This window comes from Vulpes lagopus, chromosome X (assembly GCF_018345385.1).
Source record: "Vulpes lagopus strain Blue_001 chromosome X, ASM1834538v1, whole genome shotgun sequence".
NCBI lineage: Eukaryota > Metazoa > Chordata > Mammalia > Carnivora > Canidae > Vulpes > Vulpes lagopus.
In genome coordinates, this window is record NC_054848.1 from 100,720,323 (window position 1) to 100,740,483 (window position 20,161).

Genomic DNA, 20,161 nt, shown 5'->3' on the forward strand with positions numbered 1-20,161 from the left:
GAAACTCAGAAGAAAAGTCTGGACCACTAGTGCATAGATGGTATTTGAAACCATGAAAAATGATGTGATTGAAAATAGAGCTGTGCTGGGGCCCCTGGGTGGCTCAGCAGTTGAGTGTCTGCCTTTGGCTCAGGGTATGATCTTGGATCCCGTGTCAGGGGATCCAGCCACACATCAGGCTCCCTGCAGGGAGCCTGCTTCTCCCTCTGCCTGTGTCTCAGCCTCTCTCTGTGTCTCTCATGAATAAATAAATAAAATATTTTTTAAAAAAGAAAATAGAGCTGTGGCATCAGATATGGTAGTTACTAGTTCCATGTGCCTGTTTAAGTTAATTAGAAATAAAATTAGAAGTTCACTTCCTTAGTCACACTAGTCACATTTCAAGTACTCATTAGGCACATATGGTTATTGGTTACCATATTGGACAATGCTGATACCAAGTGAGTAAAAGGTTTTAGATTGAATTGTAAGGAACCCTGCTTTTTAAAGGTTAGCTAGAGGAGAAGATACCTTTTGCAAAGGGCATTAAAAAATTAGTGATCAGGGATCCCTGGGTGGCGCAGCGGTTTGGCGCCTGCCTTTGGCCCAGGGCGCGATCCTGGAGACCCGGGATCGAATCCCACATCAGGCTCCCGGTGCATGGAGCCTGCTTCTCCCTCCGCCTGTGTCTCTGCCTCTCTCTCTCTCTCTCTCTATGACTATCATAAAAAAAAAAAATTAGTGATCAAAGAGAGAGGCAAACTAAACAAGTACAGTATCATAGAAGCTTTCAGGAAAGATTATTCAAGAAGTGGTCAACTATTGATTTCTGCTGATAGGTCTAAGATGACTGAAGAGGATCCATTGGATTTAGCAATTTGGAGGTTATTGGTGACCTTAACAAAGATATTTTAGGGCATCCCAGGTGGCTCAGCGGTTTAGTGCCACCTTCAGCCCAGGGCGTGATCCTGGAGACCTGGGATCGAGTCTCAGGTTGGGCTCCCTGCATGGAGCCTGCTTCTCCTTCTGCTTGTGTCTCTGCCTCTCTCTCTGCACCTCTCTGTGTCTCTCATGGGTAAATAAATAAAATCTTTTTAAAATTTTTAAAAAACAAAGATATTTTAGAAGGGTTGTGGGAGCCAAGTCATGTTGGAATAGATTAACGAGAGAAATGGGAGGTAAGTAGTGACTGTTTTTTTTTTTTTAAAGTTTTACCGTGGAGGGGTATGTAGAGATGGACTGGAGTTGGAAGGAAATATGGGATCTAGGAAGGTTTTTTTGTTTTTAAATAGGGAAGAATTATTATTTATTTTTTATTTGAGAGAGAGATAGAGAGCGAGTGAACACACAAGTGGGTGGAGGGGCAGAGGGAGAAGGAGAAACAGACTCCCTGTTGAGCAGGGAGCCTGATGTTGGGCTCAATCCAAGGACCCTGGGATATCATGACCCAAGCTGAAGGCAGCCACTTAACTGACTCAGCCACCTAGGTACCCCTAAAATAGGGAAGATTTAGACCACAATTTAATTTAATGCTAATGGGAAGGAGTCTGTGAAAAGGAGAGGTTAAAGATACTGAAGGGAGGTGTCTAGGGAATGATTACGAGTTTAAGATTCCTGAAAGAATCGGAGGGGTTATAAGTCAAAGAGGTGGTGGCCTTTGATAGAAGGACTCCTCTTCCTTATATCAAAAGGGAAAGGAGAAGTTGAGAACAAATACAGGTAGGTTTCCATGTGATGGCTTCCATTTTCTCTGAAGCATGAAGTGAAACAATCCGCTTGGAATGAGAGGATTTGAGAAGAGGGATCCAAAAATTGAGGATAAATGAGGAGATGGGAAATGGTTGTTCCAGATAGTAGTGGGAGACTAGTTGACTGTAGAAACTTAGATGACTTTCTATCATAGAGGGCCCAATTGAGGTTTATAATCAGTTTATAATAATAGGTGTGTGTGTGTGTGTGTGTGTGTGTGTGTGTGTGTACTCTCTGGAGTAAGCTGGATTTCTGAGGGTTGAAAGTTAACCAGGTAGGCACTGTGGAGGAATAGTAGGGTGATAAGGCACTTCTGGGCTTTTGCAGCAGAGTTTAATGATGACATCTGTTTGACAAAATAGGAAGTGAAAGCAGGAGTGAGCAAATGGATACTAAGAAAGTAGAGGGATCAATGGGCTGGAGGTTCCCATATGGGCAAATAAGCTGAAAGTAACAAGTCAGAGTGGGATATTTGGATTAGAGATTTATGAGGTGATGGTGTTTCTGTGATGAAAAGGTTCAGGGTATAACTAAGGGAATCCCTGTAGGGATCGAAGGTCTTGGTGGCTGAGATGGTGGGGCAGGGTCATTGGATGAAGAAGTTTAAGATATTGACTGTCTTTTCTGGGCGAATTTGGAAGGGACCCAGATTTAAGGCAAGAGTCTGAGTGGAGAGGAAGTCTTATGAGTCAGGTATGGAATCCTGGATTCAGAAGTTTTAGGGAAGATGGTACATGATCTCATGGAAGGAGGGAAGGGAAGAAGCCAGTATAGCCCAATGGGTGAACCTAAAAGGAGAAAGGATTTGTCCTGAGGGAGAAGAGAATGGTCTGGAGATGGCATTAGGACAAATAAGGACACCAGTCTTAAGTTCCATCGGGAGTGAGAGACCATAAACAGCATTCAGGGACCAGCCACTTGACAGGTGGCTCTTTGATTTTCAGTTTGGATGCACATTAGAATCACCTGCGGAGTATTTTTAAAAATTACCAGTACTTGGGCCTCATCCCCTGAGATTTTGCTTTATTGGGCTGGGGTGGGACCCAAATGTCTATTTCCTAAAAATGCCTCTGATAATTCTAATACACTCATAGTTGACAATTACTGAGAGATGCAGGGAATGTTCAGAGAAGTTTGAGGATATAGGAGTGTTTGCTGATCACAAAGAGGCTAGGGGGTTTTGGAAGGAAGAATAATAGAAGGTTGGGTCATGGAGTAATTTGTCCTCTTTCCCACACAGCATGGTGAGAGAACATCCAGTGTTATTTTGTAAGCAATTTCTGGAATTTTCTTTTAAACGAGTCAGTGTATTTTTTATATTTGCTAAAATATATCTTTCAAGGATTGTGGGAGAAAGAGAATATGTGTTCTTGTTTAAGTTTCTATCAGATAGAAACTGATCTTTTCTTTTCTTTTTAATATAAGTTATCTGAGAAAGGGAGGACTACTGGTACCCTGAAGGAGGTTTTCCCTGTATCTTCAAGGCTGTGATAATTGACAGCCTTTATTTATGCCCTTTGTTTTTTTCTTCTCCCTCACTAATTTTCTTATCTGTGATCCACCTGAGTGCCATATTTTTCATATTTTTCTCTATTTTTTATCTTTTCTAATCACTAAATCTGTGAAGGTAGAAACATAAGGAAATGCAAAGGAAGAAGAGAGATTCAGAAGTTGATTTCCACCATAAGAAATTAGGATTTTCATTTCATTTTCTCATCTCTTTGTCATTTCAAGTGTGAGGGAGTCCGGTTCAGCAGTCGCCTATTAAATGCCTTCTGTCTGTGAAGTCTGACAGCATTGTCACCAGTAAAGTCACCAACCATCCTGGTTTGCCTGGGACTTTCCAGTCTTAGCTTTGAAAGTCCCAAGTCCTGAGAAGCCCTTCAGTCCCAGACAACCCTGGGAGATCATCAAAAGTATTGTGTTGGATTACCTGTATGTGCAGCCTGCCTCTTGCTCTTGCTCTCAAAGAGCTTATGGTTTCCAGGGGCATGAGAAAGCAATATAGGTACTAAGTCGGTAAAAAAAAAAAAAAAAAAAAAAAAAAAAAAAGAATGTAAACAAGTATGTAGGTTTCCTGGATCACCATATCCAGATGATTGATACAAATCATAACTAGGGCATCAGAAAAAGGGATACAGTATGTTATATACATAACAAACTAAAGTCCTAGATCGCTTTGCTGCTAATTACACTGTTTTCCAATTGGCTGTGCTTGAACCAGACCACTCCTGATCATAGGTCGTTATATTGCTTTTGTACATTTTTCCGAGACATGCATTTTTTACTTGAGGTAATGAGGTATAGATGCTTCTTTTTAGAATAATTCAAAAACAATCCTACCATTCTTTTCTTTTTTAATTAGTTTGTAAATTCAATCGCTTCCATACAGTCTGTACCTAGGAGCAAACCATCTTGTTTTCTTTATTCCCTTTATGCTTCAGATACTCTTACTATGTGATCTGGATTTGAAATGGTAGGAATATCCAGCTAGGAGATGGGAGGATGATGGTTGGGGAATTGCCCTTTTGTTAGAATTTAGTCCCTACATTGACATTGGAGAAAGATATCAGAACATAGGAACACTGATTTTTTTTAATTTTTTATTTATTTATGATAGTCACAGAGAGAGAGAGAGGCAGAGACATAGGCAGAGGGAGAAGCAGGCTACATGCACCAGGAGCCCGACGTGGGATTCGATCCCAGGTCTCCAGGATCGCGCCCTGGGCCAAAGGCAGGCGCTAAACCGCTGCGCCACCCAGGGATCCCAGGAACACTGATTTTAGTATGTATCATACCACTGTAATTGGGCTGCTCCTTGACACAGTTAATCAGCCCTTTAGATTTTTCTCCCTGTATTGTGTCCTCCACCACCTCCACACCAAATCCCCTGATCCTCTAGACATATTTCCTACATTAGAGATCTTAGAATATTTGTGATCTGGACCTTTTCCTGTTAAACTGATAAGTTGAGAGTATGACCCCAAGAAAGTATGTATTCCATAGATATATGTGTGTGGATTTCACTTCTTTTTAGGTGGCTGCAAAATTCGGATTCAGGGGGACCGGATCAGAGAGCGGTGCTTTGAAATTCCTGATGAGGAACACTGCTTGAAGTTCCTCTCAGAGGTCCTTGCTGCTCAGGAAGGTAACTCAAGACTCAGCAGTTTTCTTTCTGTTCTTTGAGTGGCAGTGAAATGCTGACATGCTGACTCAGAGGCAAGCAGCCATTAACAAAGTACCTTACCCCTTCTGTCTTCGGTGCTGAACTTTCTGCCTTCAGGAATGAACCCAGGATTAGGTTAGGAAACAAGTCTACTCAGCTATAAGGACACTGAGCCATTTTCTAGAATCTTCAGTGTCATGGCATGGACAACTTAATGAAGACTATATGATCCCAGATGATCCCAGAGTTGCCCTCATTTTCTTAGTCTCTTCCTTTATATTCAAGAATGCTGCCTTTGAGGAGTGCTGAGTGAATTTTGGTTATGGTAAATTCCATTCAATGAAGGGCTGTCATGAAAGCAACCCATGTAACATCCCCTGTTTCTGACAATCACTCTTATCTCTCTAGCTCAGTCACAACTTCTTGTTCCAGAGCAAAAGGACTCATCTAGCTGGTACCAGAAATTAGACACTAAGGACAAACCTGTTTTTTCAGGTACTGGAACGATTCTCTTTTGCCTGGTTGCTATGATCATTGAAGAGTAAATAGATTTTATCTAGACAGATAAGATAAAATGGATTAATGTCAATCCCAGACACCTTCTCCTGTTAAGTGGTTTTACTGAGTCCATGCCCACTGACTACTGTTCATTCCTGATCATTTCTGTGGCATGTTAGCTCCTCAGGAGCCTGCTTAGCAGTGTGGTAAAAATTTCAGGCTCCAGGGCCTAACTGCTTGCTAGTTATGTATGACCTTGGTCAATTTACTCAACAATGCTGAGCTTCCATTTCTTTTTCTGTAACTTGGGAAGATTTTTAATAATGCTGGCCTTGTGGGGTCTTTGTGATGATTAAAAGAGATAATGATAAAATCCCTTATTATCAGTCATTATGCTAAGTCTTCAATAAATGTTAGCTGTTATTCAGATTACAAACTAATGTAACTTGCTATTGTTCTAGTTAATATGTCAAGTCCTTCAGGATATCCTTATGTTTGGTAATGCCATTGAGCAAATAGTGATCAAATAAAACCACTGATCAAAGTAAAGCTCTATCTTGAATAAGTTGAATATTATTTTTATTTTTCCCCCTTTGACTCTGGGTTATGTGTACTTTAGGGCTTCTTGGATTTGAGGATAATTTTTCATCTATGAATTTGGACAAGAAAATTATTTCACAAAATCATCCTACAGCAATTCATCGGGAACCCCCGCCCCCACCCCCTTCAGTGAACAGAATGTAAGTCCTATGTCAAAACATATTTCCCATTTCGGAGACCTTTTTATTATAAGGCAGTTTCACTTTTGAAATTCTCATTTATTTGCTAGGCTTCCACGTGACAAAGAAGGTTCTAACAAGGAACAACCCAAAGTGACCAACACCATGAGAAAGCTCTTTGTACCAAATACCCAGGCTGGGCAGCGGGAGGGTCTCATCAAACATATCCTGGCAAAGCGAGAGAAAGAGTATGTCAACATTCAGACATTCAGGTTAGTTTCTTTTCTACCAACTGAGGTATGGCAAACAATGGCCATTTGTTATTCAAGGTATTAATTAGCTTAATAAAGAATAAAAGCTTAATAAAAGGAATGGTCAACTAGCTCAAGCCCCTGTCTCTATATTAGTCAATAATATACATATTCAACATAATGCAAATGCTACAATTTCCCTTGGATTTTCTATCTACTAATAATACTGTGTCTACTAATGGTACTAGCCACTCAGAACTAAATCAAGCTCACATGGATTAGAGAATTGTCTCCTAGCACATTCCTTAAGCAAGTGTGTTTATCTTTCTGGTCTGCTGAATTTTTTTTACTAATATTGGAAGATTAATGTCTGCCATTACCACTAGCTTAACTGACTTAGTACAGAAAATTTTACCCAGTCCTCTTGATTGAGAGATCTTAGATTCTTTGTATCATATTTTTCATTTCACCTTTACTTCTTGCATCTTCTGGACCAGGTGTGTGCGGTGTGGCATGGCGCATATTCTGGTGTGCAAAGCAGCAACATTTCTCTTGTTATTTGTGAACAGCATGTACCCTTAATAGTCTAAGATTCCAGCCCCATCTGCTTGCTATCCCATTATGCCTCATTTGTTCTAATTCAATTGTAATTATATCCCTATGTTAAAACCTGTAGTTCCTTATATTCCCCATGATGCTTATTTTTGTATGTAAACAGTTAAGACAATTATGAGTTTTCCCTTCTGCTTTCCCCCTTAATACTATATCTGCCTCAACAGAATTTCCTACACAGATGTCCTTGTAATCCTTCAGGAAATGAGTTTTTTGATTCAACTATAGCTCCTTATGGAACAGTTATCCACATTAGGTATATTTACAGCATGAAGATACCTTTTTCCCATCTACAAGCTCTCCCTTCAAGTATAAGTTTGGGTGGAACCATCAACTTTGTATTTTTTTTTTTAAATTTTTATTTATTTATGATAGTCACAGAGAGAGAGAGAGAGAGAGAGAGGCAGAGACATAGGCAGAGGGAGAAGCAGGCTCCATGCACCGGGAGCCTGATGTGGGATTCGATCCCGGGTCTCCAGGATCGCGCCCTGGGCCAAAGACAAGCGCCAAACCGCTGCGCCACCCAGGGATCCCCCAACTTTGTATTTTTTGAATGGAGACTTGGTCCTTTTTGTGGATTCACCTAATGTAAAATTTAGAGAATAAGCCTACTGCCTTTGTATTCTTTTTTTTTTTTTTTTTTTTTTAAATTTTATTTATTTATTTATTTATTTATTTATTTATTTATTTATTTATTTATTTATTTATGATAGTCACACACACAGAGAGAGAGAGAGGCAGAGACACAGGCAGAGGGAGAAGCAGGCTCCATGCAGGGAGCCCAATGTGGGATTCGATCCCAGGTCTCCAGGATCGCGCCCTGGGCCAAAGGCAGGCGCCAAACCGCTGCGCCACCCAGGGATCCCTGCCTTTGTATTCTACATGCAAGTGGTTTTTCTTATGTGCATAGCAAACATTTTGAGAAATTACGTTGGCTTATTGTGAACATACCCTTGTATAAAAGTGATGAGAGAACTTCATTGGTTCATACTTGAGCTTCATTTTCAAATAATTTTTTGGTATTGTGTATTAGATTTTTTGTTGGAACGTGGAATGTGAATGGCCAGTCTCCAGATAGTGAGTTGGAACCTTGGCTGAACTGTGATTCAAATCCTCCTGATATCTACTGCATTGGGTAAAGAATACATCTGGAATTTCCTTTGGCTGTATGTTTGGTATTAGTTTATATGACATTTTGCCCTCCTTTTTTTCTTTTTTATCTATTTGGTAAAAAGCCACTATAAGACTATATGTGAGAATTAACTTGTGGATCAAATTTGTGAGGTAAGAAAGGAATGATACCTGAAATGGTGAAAGGAAACATCTAGTCCTCTCAAAATGCAAAGAAAACTGCATTCTTAATACAAACTGAGACTTGAGGTCAATTCCAACTGTGAATGTTCCTAGGATATATTTAAAAAGCTCCACTGTTATCACTTGTGGAGGTTTTTTCATTTGTTTTTTTGTTTATGTTTTGCATAGTCTGTGCATATGCTTTTTAAAAAGATTTATTTATTTGAGAGATAATGAGAGAGAGTGCCTGAGTAGGGGAAGGGGCAGGGAGGGGGAGAATGTTTGAATTGGCTGTCCACTGAGCAGGGATCCCAGGACCCTGAGATCATGACCTGAGCCAAAATCAAGATTTAGCCTCTCAACTGACTGAACCACCCAGGCGCCTCTCCCCCACTTTTTAAAGATTTATTTTGCATAGCATGTGCATATACTTATAGAGGGTCTTTTAAATAAGACACCTGCTTGTCCTTACTGATTATCTGGGTCAATAGAGCAGTTCTATAAAATTTTATCTCTTTCTCCATTTCCTTTTCACCTAATGTCTCTGAAAATGGGAGGTAGTCAGAGGTAATTATGGGATATGTATAGATCTCACATTTTCTTGTTTTGCTTTTTTGCAGATTCCAAGAGCTAGACTTGAGCACAGAAGCCTTTTTCTACTTTGAATCTGTGAAAGAACAAGAGTGGTCCATGGCTGTGGAGAGGAGTTTGCATTCCAAAGCCAAGTATAAGAAAGTAAGCTGCATTTAATTATCTTTTTAAATAGACACCTAAATAGAACTCACTAGAAGTTATTTTGTTATCTAGAACTTATTCCAAAAGAATGGTTTAATTGACTTCTTCCCTGTGTGTAATACTGCAATAGGCCAGACTAATACTTTATACCTATTTTCTAGAAAAAAAATTTTTCCTGAGCTTTCTGATCCTATATTTTCATTGCTTAGGTAGCTTTTAGGAGAAAAAAAATTTACTCTCACAATGACAATTAGCTTAAAATAATTACTTGTAACATTAAGAGTTTAAGATTGGAATTGTTCACTGCCATGGTCAGAATGAGATGCTTTACGGAAAAGCAGTTTGAGGCATGTGGGTGCATAGGGTATGCATGCTGTGGAATCAGCAAGAAGTGTTGTAGAATTTAAATGAGTTCTAAAATTTGTTTTAAATCAAAAGTAGGGTTGACTTTAAGGTGAGCCAGTATGCTGGTCTTTAGAAAGCATGTGATAGAAGTTTCCAGAAGAGTTATTTTAATTACATGGCTACCATAGTAAGCCCATTAAAAGCAGTCATCTGAATAATTTTCATCTACTACTTCTAACAGTGGATATGGGTAATAAAAATCTTGAAGGTGTTACTCTCATAAAGGTCCCTGACTAACACATATTTCAGACATATTTCTGGCTCTAGTTCTCAGACTTAAAATAGTCAAAGTTAAAAAAAGATTGCTATTTTATAAATTTTAATTTCTTGAGAAATTGGAAATCAGAAACTAGGAAGGAAAGGCGAAAGGAGCAAGCTGGGATAGAGGTAGTATATCCTGGTAGGTTTAGATGTGATTAAAATAATGGATCCTAAAGCTGAGTGTAGAACTTGATGTCCCCAAAGACTTTTAACTTCTACTGATCAGAGTCAGATAAGAGCTTCCCCAGAGAAATTTTATTTACTTTGTATAGGGTCCACTAGGAAATTAGAGAATTTGGACTCAGATTTGAACCTTATTAATATCTTCTTGGTGGAAAATTAGTTGTGGGATTAGATGTGTGGCAAAGAGTGGTATTAACATGAACCTTTTCTAATTCCCTGAAACTCATAGGTTCAACTAGTCCGCCTTGTTGGGATGATGCTTCTCATATTTGCCAGAAAGGACCAGTGGCGATATATTCGTGATGTTGCTACAGAAACAGTTGGCACTGGAATCATGGGGAAAATGGTAAGTTACTTTGGAAATGAGCTTGATTATCATTTATGTCCATGTGAAGTTCAACTGCTAGTTGCATCTTTGTACTAACCATGAATAATTACTCTTGCTAACAGGGAAACAAAGGTGGGGTAGCTGTGAGATTTGTGTTTCACAACACTACCTTTTGCATTGTCAATTCCCACCTGGCTGCCCATGTGGAGGACTTTGAGAGAAGGAATCAAGATTATAAGGACATCTGTGCACGCATGAGTTTTGTGGTCCCAAATCAGACCCTCCCACAGCTGAACATCATGAAACATGAGTGAGTGGTTAACTCTCCTTTGGCCTTTGAATAGTGGGGCTGAGAAGAGATTAAATAGGAAATTATAGAACTGTGAAGAGTGAAGGATTACCATTTAGGGATTGTGGTCACAAAGAGAGGGTTTTGGGGGAATAGCAGATTCCTTGAGGCAGAGAAACCAGATTTGTTATCAGAGGTAAGATAAGTTCTCTTAGTGGGCACCAGAGAGTAATACTGGAGGTACCTGTCAACTGGAATCGGTTTTATTGTTTTTTATTATAAAATAGAAATGTTCATTGTAAATATAATAAAAGATTATATAAATGTAGAAATCACTCTGCTCTCCCCAGCCAGTCCCTCAAAGGAACCTATTAGTTCACTGTGTATCCTGGAACTATGCTGTCCAATGTAACAGCTAGTAACCATAGGTGGCTATTGGATACTTGAAAGTAGCTAGTCCAAATTGAGATGTGCTATAAACATAAACTGTGCATTGGATTTCAGAGACTTGGTGGGAAAATTAAAATATCTCAGCTTTTCAATATTGATTACATGTTGAAATGATAATCTGGATATATTGAGTTAAATGAAATTTATCATTAAAGTGATTTTCACTTATTTCTTTTACTTTTTAAATGTACCTACTAAAAAATTTAAAATTACGTTTGTGATGTGCTTTTTATTTCCTTTGAATAGTGCTGTTCTAGACCTTTATAAGCTTACAAACACATGCACTTTACTATATAGGACTATATTATCCTATTATTGTGGGTCTCTTTTCAAGCCTGTGCATGTGTGTGTGTACTATATTACATATATTAGTGTATATATTATGTATATACTATATTATATATATCTATATTCTTTTTAGTGGCTGTCATTAAGAATAGGGGCAATGAAAAAAAAAAAGAATAGGGGCAATGAAGATTTAGACAGTGATGGATCAATAGAATAATATGAAAAGTTCATGGAGAATAGGACTTAATAGGATAGAAGCAGAAATCAGTTGAGGGATGGGTTGGGTGGTAGAAAATGATTAGTTGTCAAGAAATTAATACTTGTAATTGAAATTCTGAGAGTGGTTTGAGATGACAATTAGTAGGAAAACAAAAGATAGTTTAGAATATTAGAATCAGTAGAGTAATTGAGGAAAGAGTATGGAAGGGTAGTAATATTGGCCTGTTACCATATTGTCTCAACAATTAGGATCATGTACAATTCTCTTTCATGGTAGCAAAGTCAAGGCCTTGACATTAATAGTCATAAAGTTGCCCTGAAATTCCTTAAATTTGTTTCCTCAGAATTCCAGAAATTTCGTGTTGCAGTTAAAATGAGCAAAGAGACCCAATCAGAACTTGAGATAGCTCACAAGGAGAAACCCTTTTAGTGTAGTAATTTCAGGGTCTTCCCTATGGGGGCTCTCAGGACATCTAGGGGCCTGTTGCTTTGATTGGGAGCCTGAGAATCCTGGGGCAAGCCAGTCTCCTTCCTGCCTGGGACTTGGACTGTGGATCTGGGACAGGGGTAGGGAGATTGGCTATAGTGGAGAGCTGTGGACCTAGTTTGGCTTGCTAGGGTCCTGACTGGGAAGAGCTGTCACTCAGACCACACGGACCTTATTAGAGAGCCTGCAGAATGTCTGGGCTCAAAGAGGCAGAAAATGTTCAGATTCTCTTCCCCTGGAGACCTGGCAGGCAGCCAGACAAAATTTTGGCACTAGTTCAGCAAATAAACTACATGCTTCTTTTAGGCAGTTAACTCCTTGGCTTCTGAATCCCACACATATGCTGTATTTCCCTGTCTTTGTTCTTTATGTATGGAGTGCCTATCTTCCCACCTATTTGGTAATCCCTAGTCTTTCTCATGTGTTGATAGTACTTCCCTCTGAAGGGTAAGTTACAGCTTAAACCCCTTGTCTCAGTGATAAATAAATCCTTATGAATAATCTACCTAGTTCTCTTCTCTTCATTTTCCCTGATTGCCTTTTTATGCTAATTATTGCTACTTTGTTCATGTTTTTCTTTTTTTATTTTTTTTTTTTATTTTTTGTGTTCATGTTTTTCTTGATTTTTCAGTGTTGTCATCTGGTTGGGAGATTTGAACTATAGACTTTGCATGCCTGATGCCAATGAAGTGAAGAGTCTTATTAACAAGAATGACCTTCAGAGACTCTTGAAATTTGACCAGGTGAGTAAATTTCGTGTTATAGGTACTTTCCTAGATAGCAGATAAAATTGTTAGGTTTATGAAATATGTGTGTGGGAGCTGTGTCTTACTCTAGGAATAAATGGAAAGGTCTCATTGTCCTGGGAAAACAGTGTGACTGGTGGTGCAGCAGATACACACAAGGTTTGTAGTGCTTTTATTAAGTGCTTGTATAGAAACAGGGGAGATAAAAAGTAAATATAACATTTATTCATTGTCTTTGTCAAGAAGAGGTTCCAGAGATCTATATCCAATAAATTGGATAATGGGTGGGGTTAATTGGAGAATACTTCCTGGAGGAAGTGGGCCTTCAGCTATGTTGATGTGGTTTGGCAGATGGAACAGGGAAAGTTGCTCTGTGATTACTTGGCAGGCTTAGCACCAGTGTGGATGGAGGTAACAGAGGGAGGCCCTGGGAGGGGATCGGGAAGAACAGAAGAGAAGTTGGGGGCAAATAACACAGACTGTGGCCTAATGGGAACTGATTGAGAAGTTGGGGATATATGGCTTATAGATGTTAAAACCTGTGGGGAAAGCATTGATTAGGTAACATTTATATAAAACTTGATATTCAGGAACCTAGTTTTCTGTAAATTTGCTTTGGAACCTGGCACATGACTTGAATTTTTACTTCAGCTTGTGGATACTAGTTGCTAAAAGTGAATGCTTCTTAAGGGAAGAAAATGTTTCAACTTGATTTTAATGTCTTTAAATCCTTATGTAAGCCTTTTTGACCTTCAGACATGGTAAAAATTTAGGAGTTTTGCGCTAGAATGGTTTTTTATAGTGAGCCTTTTTTGGCTGTTTCTTTCTTCATATTGAGGTTGGCTGGTGGATTTCTTTTCATTTCTTCTTCTCTCATGCTTCCAAAGGGGGTACAGTTGCAATAAATTCTGAGTTTAGGTAATTTTGGCAAAGTATTTGAGTGAGGATAACTTTCAGAACGATCCGTAATAATTCACTGAATTTGGCTTTTGGAATTATCCATTCAACATTTGTGTTTTTTTTAATTAAAATTGTGCTCGATGGTTTCTGCCCAAATTCAGAGAATGTACAATTATTCATATTTCATTTTTCCATTTTATCCAATGACTATTAGCAATAAAAAATTAGCAGTGTGCTCATAATGAGCATCCTATCTGTGAATGAGTTTAGATGCCTTGGGAATGGCAAGGTTTTAATTCATAAGGTACAGAGATTTTATTTATGTATTCTGACATTTGCAAAAGCTATGGAACTAGATAGTTAGAAATGGCTGGTCAACTTGATTATCACTTGTATTAAGATGGTGTTACCCTGCTTACATGATGCTTCTTTCTATCTCTAGCTAAATATTCAGCGCACACAGAAAAAAGCTTTTGTTGACTTCACTGAAGGTGAAATTAAGTTTATCCCAACTTATAAATATGATTCTAAAACAGACCGATGGGATTCCAGGTAAAGTAGCAAAAACCTCCTCCTGGAGTGGATTCAGGCCTGGTCTTATTTCTTTCCCTCTGTGTTGGTGAAGGGCTAGGAATTTTTTCAGTCATGCTAGGAGACATAAACTTAATGGCTCAGTGCTATTACAGAAGAGTTTTTAATTCATGTGTACTAAAGGTGAGCTTATCTTAAGAAAGTATTACTTATGTGATTACTTATGCTGAAGTTTTATGGACTGCCTGCAATGCCTTATTTCTATCATCTCAATAGACTTAGATTTTTACTTTCCTGATCCCATCCCTATTTCCTTACCAATTATCCTGTTCTGATTGTTTTTTCCAAATTGCTTTGCAACTCTTTAACTCAGAACACCAGAAAGTGATCCAAAAAAGGTTCTTCCAGCACAGTGATTCTCAATCCTAACTACACATTAGAATCTCTTGGACTCTTAAAAAATACTGATGCCTGGGCCCAAACTCTCCAACTGCCAGAGAAAGCTAAGAACCACTCTCTAAGGGTGGGGGGCTTTGATTTCTTAATTACCCCTAGTAAAGCACCCCTGTCAGTATGTTCCTGGTAATGGTCTTGTACCTACTATCTCTTGTTTCCTGTGGTGTCCTAGCTGGTTGAGCCCAGAAGCTTGAAAGAGAAAGAAAATCTCTGGGCATGTTCAACTTCTTTAGACTCGGAGCACTGGGGTGGAGGTGGAGAGGAGTCTGTGTCCCTATGCCTGAGGGAGCTGGTTGGCCAGCAAATGAAAAATGACACTGACATATCTTGTACACTTCACCTTGTTTCTTCCATCACCTGACTTGAGAGTCACTTGAAGAGCTACTGATAAGAACTTATTTGTGTCACCTTCTGGATCAGGTGTACAGGGTATTGCTTATTTTAATAGAATGATGAATAGGCTTTTTACCCTACCTTAGTAATCTATGGGCTGTTATATGTTCAGATTTGCATGCTGCGTAAATGTTAGTTCATCTCTATTTAAAGAAGCTAGACTTGTCATGAAAGTCCAGGTGTAAAGGAGAAATCTCTATTATTATCTCCAGAAATTAAGCCCAGTCTAGGAATATAGGATTGGATTTTTAGATTTTTTAAAAAGATTTATTTATTTATTCATGAGACACACACAAAGAGAGGCAGAGACATAGGCAGAGGGAGAAGCAGGCTCCATACAGGGAGCCTGACATGGGGCTTGATACCAGGTCTCCAGGATCACACCCTGGGCTGAAGGCAGGCACTAAACCGCTGAGCCACCCAGGCTGCCTGGATATTTAGATTATTTATTAGTTGTCTGTTGTGAAATGTCATTGCAGTTCATTGAGCAAAGTGTGCTGAATATAATCCTGACCTGAGGATATTTTAAGAAGGGGCTATTATATTTTCCCTGGGGCAATGTTGTTAAAGATGTAATGCTAATTTTGGGAGCACTGTTTTTTTTTTAATTTTTATTTATTTATGATAGGCACACAGTGAGAGAGAGAGAGAGAGAGGCAGAGACACAGGCAGAGGGAGAAGCAGGCTTCATGCACCAGGAGCCCGACGTGGGATTCGATCCTGGGTCTCCAGGATCGCGCCCTGGGCCAAAGGCAGGCGCTAAACCGCTGCGCCACCCAGGGATCCCGGGAGCACTGTTTATTCATTCATTAGATATCTATTCATTGAGCACCTACTTTGCCCAAGATAATGTGCTAGGGGTCGGGAATTCAGTGGCAAACAAGCAGACACAGATCCTTTCTGAAATAGTAGGGAATATTATAGTTGGAATCATTAGGGAAGGAAAAGCATATAAAAGATAGCCTAACCCAGTCTGAATCAGTATGGTAGGTATTACATTCTTGTGTGGTATGTTCCCTTTATACTTCCTTTCTTTATTTGCAGTGGGAAATGTCGGGTTCCAGCCTGGTGTGACCGGATTCTTTGGAGAGGAACAAATGTTAATCAGCTTCATTACCGGAGTCACATGGAACTAAAAACCAGTGACCACAAGCCTGTTAGCGCCCTCTTCCATATTGGGGTAAACACTTGTTTGTTCATTTATTTGTGTGTTAAGTATTCTTAGAACATCATTTAGACTCAGAACAAATCAGTAGTTCACTGAGCCATAAATGTTACCATAACCAAATAATCATTTGCAACGTTGAGAAATGAGAAACCTCCCAAACGCTGTCCATATGGTTCTTAATGTGCTAAGCCTTTTAATGACACAGATGTTTCTCATGTTGCATAATGGCTGGGTGGTAACCTTAGCCTACTAAAGTTGTTATACATAAAGGAATAATTAGAAGCTAGGTTTTATTTTTTTATTTTTTATTTTTTTAAAAGATTTTATTTATTCATGAGAGGCACAGAGAGAGAGGCAGAGACATAGGCAGAGGGACAAGCAGACTCCCTGTAGGGAGCCTGAACATGGGATTCAATCCCAGGACTCCAGGATTATAACCTGAGCCAAAGGAAGATGCTCAACCACTGAGCCACCCAGGTGCCCCTAGAAGCTAGGTTTTAAAGAATGAGTAGCCTCTCATCAGATAAATAGTAAGGAGGGGAAGCTCTGGGAGAGAGGTTTCAGGTGGAGGGGTGGGGACAGCAGGAGTAAAGGCATAGAATGATGAACATACAACCAAATCTGTATCTTACCTTAAAAGGCATGCTGTTGGGGTGCCTGGGTGGCTCAGTTGTTGGGCATCTGCCTTTAGCTCAGATCATGATCCCAGGGTCATGGGATTGAGTCTCACATTGGGCTCCCCACAGGGAGCCTGCTTCTTCCTCTGCTTATGTCTCTGCCTCTCTCTTTCTGACTTTCATGAATAAATAATATCTTTAAAAAATAAAAAGGCATGTTGTTAGCCGTAATTTTAGTGAACTTTTCCTGTCCTGGAGCATAAGTTTAAAATTTATTTTAAGATTTATTTATTTATTTATCTTAGAGAGAGAGAGCACGTGCACACATGAGCAGGAGGGACAGAAGGAGAGGGAGAGAGAATCCCAAGCAGATCTCACACTGAGTGTGTGGAGCTTGATGTGGGGCTCAATCTCAGATCCTGACCAGAACCAAAACCAAGAGTCAGAAACAACCGACTGTGCCACCCAGGCGCCCCCGAGAGTACAAGTTTTAAATTTTTCTTTAACTTTGTTTCATCCTGGGCTGGATTGATGGCCAGTTACTGAATTTTTATGTCTCTGTTGTGAGTAGTTTTTGTTTTCACATTGTATATTCTAGCTACATATTAATAGTATGTTAATAGTATGCAGGTTATGTCTTGGGATCTTGTTGATTTATTACAACTAGTACAGATTATTTTGTTTTTTTAAATATTTTATTTATTCTTGAGAGACATGAGAGAGAGAGAGAGAGAGAGAGAGAGAGAGAGGCAGAGACACAGGCAGAGGGAGAAGCAGGCTCCATGCAGGGAGCCCAACACAGGACTCGATCCTGGGACTCCAGGATTATGCCCTGGGCCGAAGGCAGGCACTAAACTGCTGAACCACCCAGGGATCCCCCATTTAGATTATTTTCTGTAGATTTTCCAGACCAACAGTCATGTAATCTGTCAGAATCTATATAGTGCTTAATAAAGTGGACTTGATAGACTGCTTGCATCCCAGTTCAACCACTTTCTAACTATGTAACCATGGGAAATTTATGTAACAGCCCCGTGCTTCAGTTTCCTCCTCTATAAAATGGGGATGACAATGGTACCACTTATGAGGATTAATGAGGTAAGACATGCAAAGAACGTATTAGGTGTATGTGTTGATTCTTTTGGCTTTTCAGATAGATTATCGCCAATATATCTTGTGCTATTCCTGTCTTAAAGGGGGATGACTTTGGGGTATTTCCTTTATTTACAAAAGTAGGTCTTAGTCTTAGAATACAATCTAAATTTTACCGAGGCAATCATGACTTTTGTCCATTTTGAAATTTTAAAAGAATTGTAAATAATACTATTTCTCAAATAGTAGCTAGTATGTACCAGAGATAGTGATAGAGAATTTATACACATCTCATTTACTCCTTACAGCAGTGCTTTGGGTTAAATATTTCTCATTTAACAGATGAGCAAATGGAAAACCAATGAGTTTAAATAACTTTACAAGCATTCAACTAGAAGGAGAACTTAGATTCAAATCTTGAATAACTCCCAAGCCTATTGATGTTCTTTCCACCAACTTCATAATGCCTCTATAAGATCCAAAGAACTTATAGGCTAGATAAACCTTTAGATACTAATTTTAGCCCACCTAATTTCTCATTTGTACTGGTGGGCTGCCCTACAGTACATTCTTCATTTGAGTTCTCTTAATCCATTTTTAAAAGGATGTCTTTCCCCAGACACTAACCATTTTGGTTTAATCAGGTATGCTTGGCTTTTTTGTTTGTATTTCTTTTCAGAACCTTGGAATGTTTGTAATATTACATATTAATCTAGAGCTCCTAGCAGGATATTTAAAAATTTTTCATGTTTCCTGTGTATTTTTGTATATCTTTGATAAAGGTCTACCTTTCTAGTTTTTAATACTATTTAAATTCCTTAGGAATTCAAAATTGCTTCTTTAAAATAAAAATGTAAGCAAAATGTACAGATAAGGCTGGAGTTCTTTAATCCCTGTTCTGTCCCCCACTCCCACCTTTGTCCCAAACCCCCACTTCCCAGCCAGGCTGACTACCGTTATGAATTTATGTCTCTCTAGACCAACAGTCCAATAGGAATAGGTCTTCCTGTGATGATGGAAATGTTATAGATCTGTCCTGTCCAGTATAATACTACTAGCTTTAGGTGAATCTTAATCACTTGAAGTGTGGCTAGTGTATCCAAGAGAGCTGAATTTTCTATTTAATTTGAAGTAGTGTAAATTTAAATGTACATTATGTGGCTTCTGGCTATTATCATGAACAACACAGTTCTAGACTTTTGTGTATGCTTTTCTGTTGCACCATACACATTAGAGTATTGTTCTGTGTTTTGGTGCATATATTATAAATGGTCTCGTACTGTATGTATTGGTCTGCAGCTTGCTTTTTAAAAAAAAAAATTCAGTGGTGTGGCTTGGAGAACTATCCATGTTATTACATAAAGATCTAGCTCATTAAAAAAGATCTAGCTCATTGATCATCTAGCTCATTTTTAAATACTAATTTTGTTGGTAATTTCCTTTTTTAAAGAGTTATATCAGGTAGTGACATTCTATGGTGTTTTTCCCCTTCATTATCCTTGATGTACCATTAAGGAGTGTGATCTTGATAATCCTTGAGAAAAGGCTTTGAGTTTATTGAGTAACCACTCCATATTTTGGTCTCTTGGGCATGCTATGATTAGAGGTTTTAAAAACCACATTATATTTTTACCACCATTGTCATCAGTGACTGTTAAAAAAGAGACCAAATGTTCAATGGCCAATTAACTTTAGAAGACTTTCTGTGGGGTGGCTGAGATTAAGCTGAGATAGTGTTTCCACCCCAGTACTTGATAATGGGATCTGTTGCATTGGTTCTCAGACTTTGGTAGACATAGAAATTGCCTAGAGAGCTTTTAAAAAATGCAGTAGGCCAAGGCATCTGTATTGCCTACTTGAATTAATCCTGTTGTGTACCTGGTATTTTGGATCTTGCACTGGAGGTCCAGATACAACTTCTGGTATTAACTGTGGCAGTGAGCAACTTAGTTGATCTATTTGTATCTTGATATTTTCAACAATCAGAAGAAATCGTTGATAGCTTTGGTAGCTTTACAGGTTCTTGTGAAAAGAAGACACATGTAAAATACTTTATGAAAACACAAGTTGTTGGGCAGCCTGGGTGGCTCAGCGGTTTAGTGCCAGGGCATGATCCTGGAAACCTGGGATCGGGTTCCATGTCGGGCTCCCTGCATGGAGCCTGCTTCTCCCTCTACCTGTGTGTCTCTGTCTCTCTCTCTCTCTCTCTCTCTCTCTCTCTCTCTCTGCATCTCTCATGAATAAATAAAAAAATCTTAAAAAAAAACCACAAGTTGAAAAAATTTTTTAAATTTTTATTTATTTATTTATTCATGAGAGACACAGAGAGAGAGAGGCAGAGACATA

General features: G+C 38.9%; 1 protein-coding gene across 6 annotated transcripts in view; it reads left to right on the forward strand.

Annotated features, from left to right (window-relative positions):
• OCRL (OCRL inositol polyphosphate-5-phosphatase) overlaps positions 1–20,161 on the forward strand; it is a 68,713-nt gene that overhangs the window by 13,742 nt on the left and 34,810 nt on the right. For all 6 annotated transcript variants that reach the window (XM_041741365.1, XM_041741360.1, XM_041741364.1 and 3 more), the window contains 11 exons: positions 4,766–4,876; positions 5,303–5,389; positions 6,012–6,132; positions 6,222–6,383; positions 8,008–8,109; positions 8,888–9,002; positions 10,081–10,197; positions 10,302–10,489; positions 12,544–12,655; positions 14,001–14,110; positions 15,983–16,118. In XM_041741365.1, coding sequence (XP_041597299.1) covers positions 4,766–4,876; positions 5,303–5,389; positions 6,012–6,132; positions 6,222–6,383; positions 8,008–8,109; positions 8,888–9,002; positions 10,081–10,197; positions 10,302–10,489; positions 12,544–12,655; positions 14,001–14,110; positions 15,983–16,118 — 1,361 coding nt within the window. The remainder of the gene's footprint in view (positions 1–4,765; positions 4,877–5,302; positions 5,390–6,011; positions 6,133–6,221; positions 6,384–8,007; positions 8,110–8,887; positions 9,003–10,080; positions 10,198–10,301; positions 10,490–12,543; positions 12,656–14,000; positions 14,111–15,982; positions 16,119–20,161) is intronic.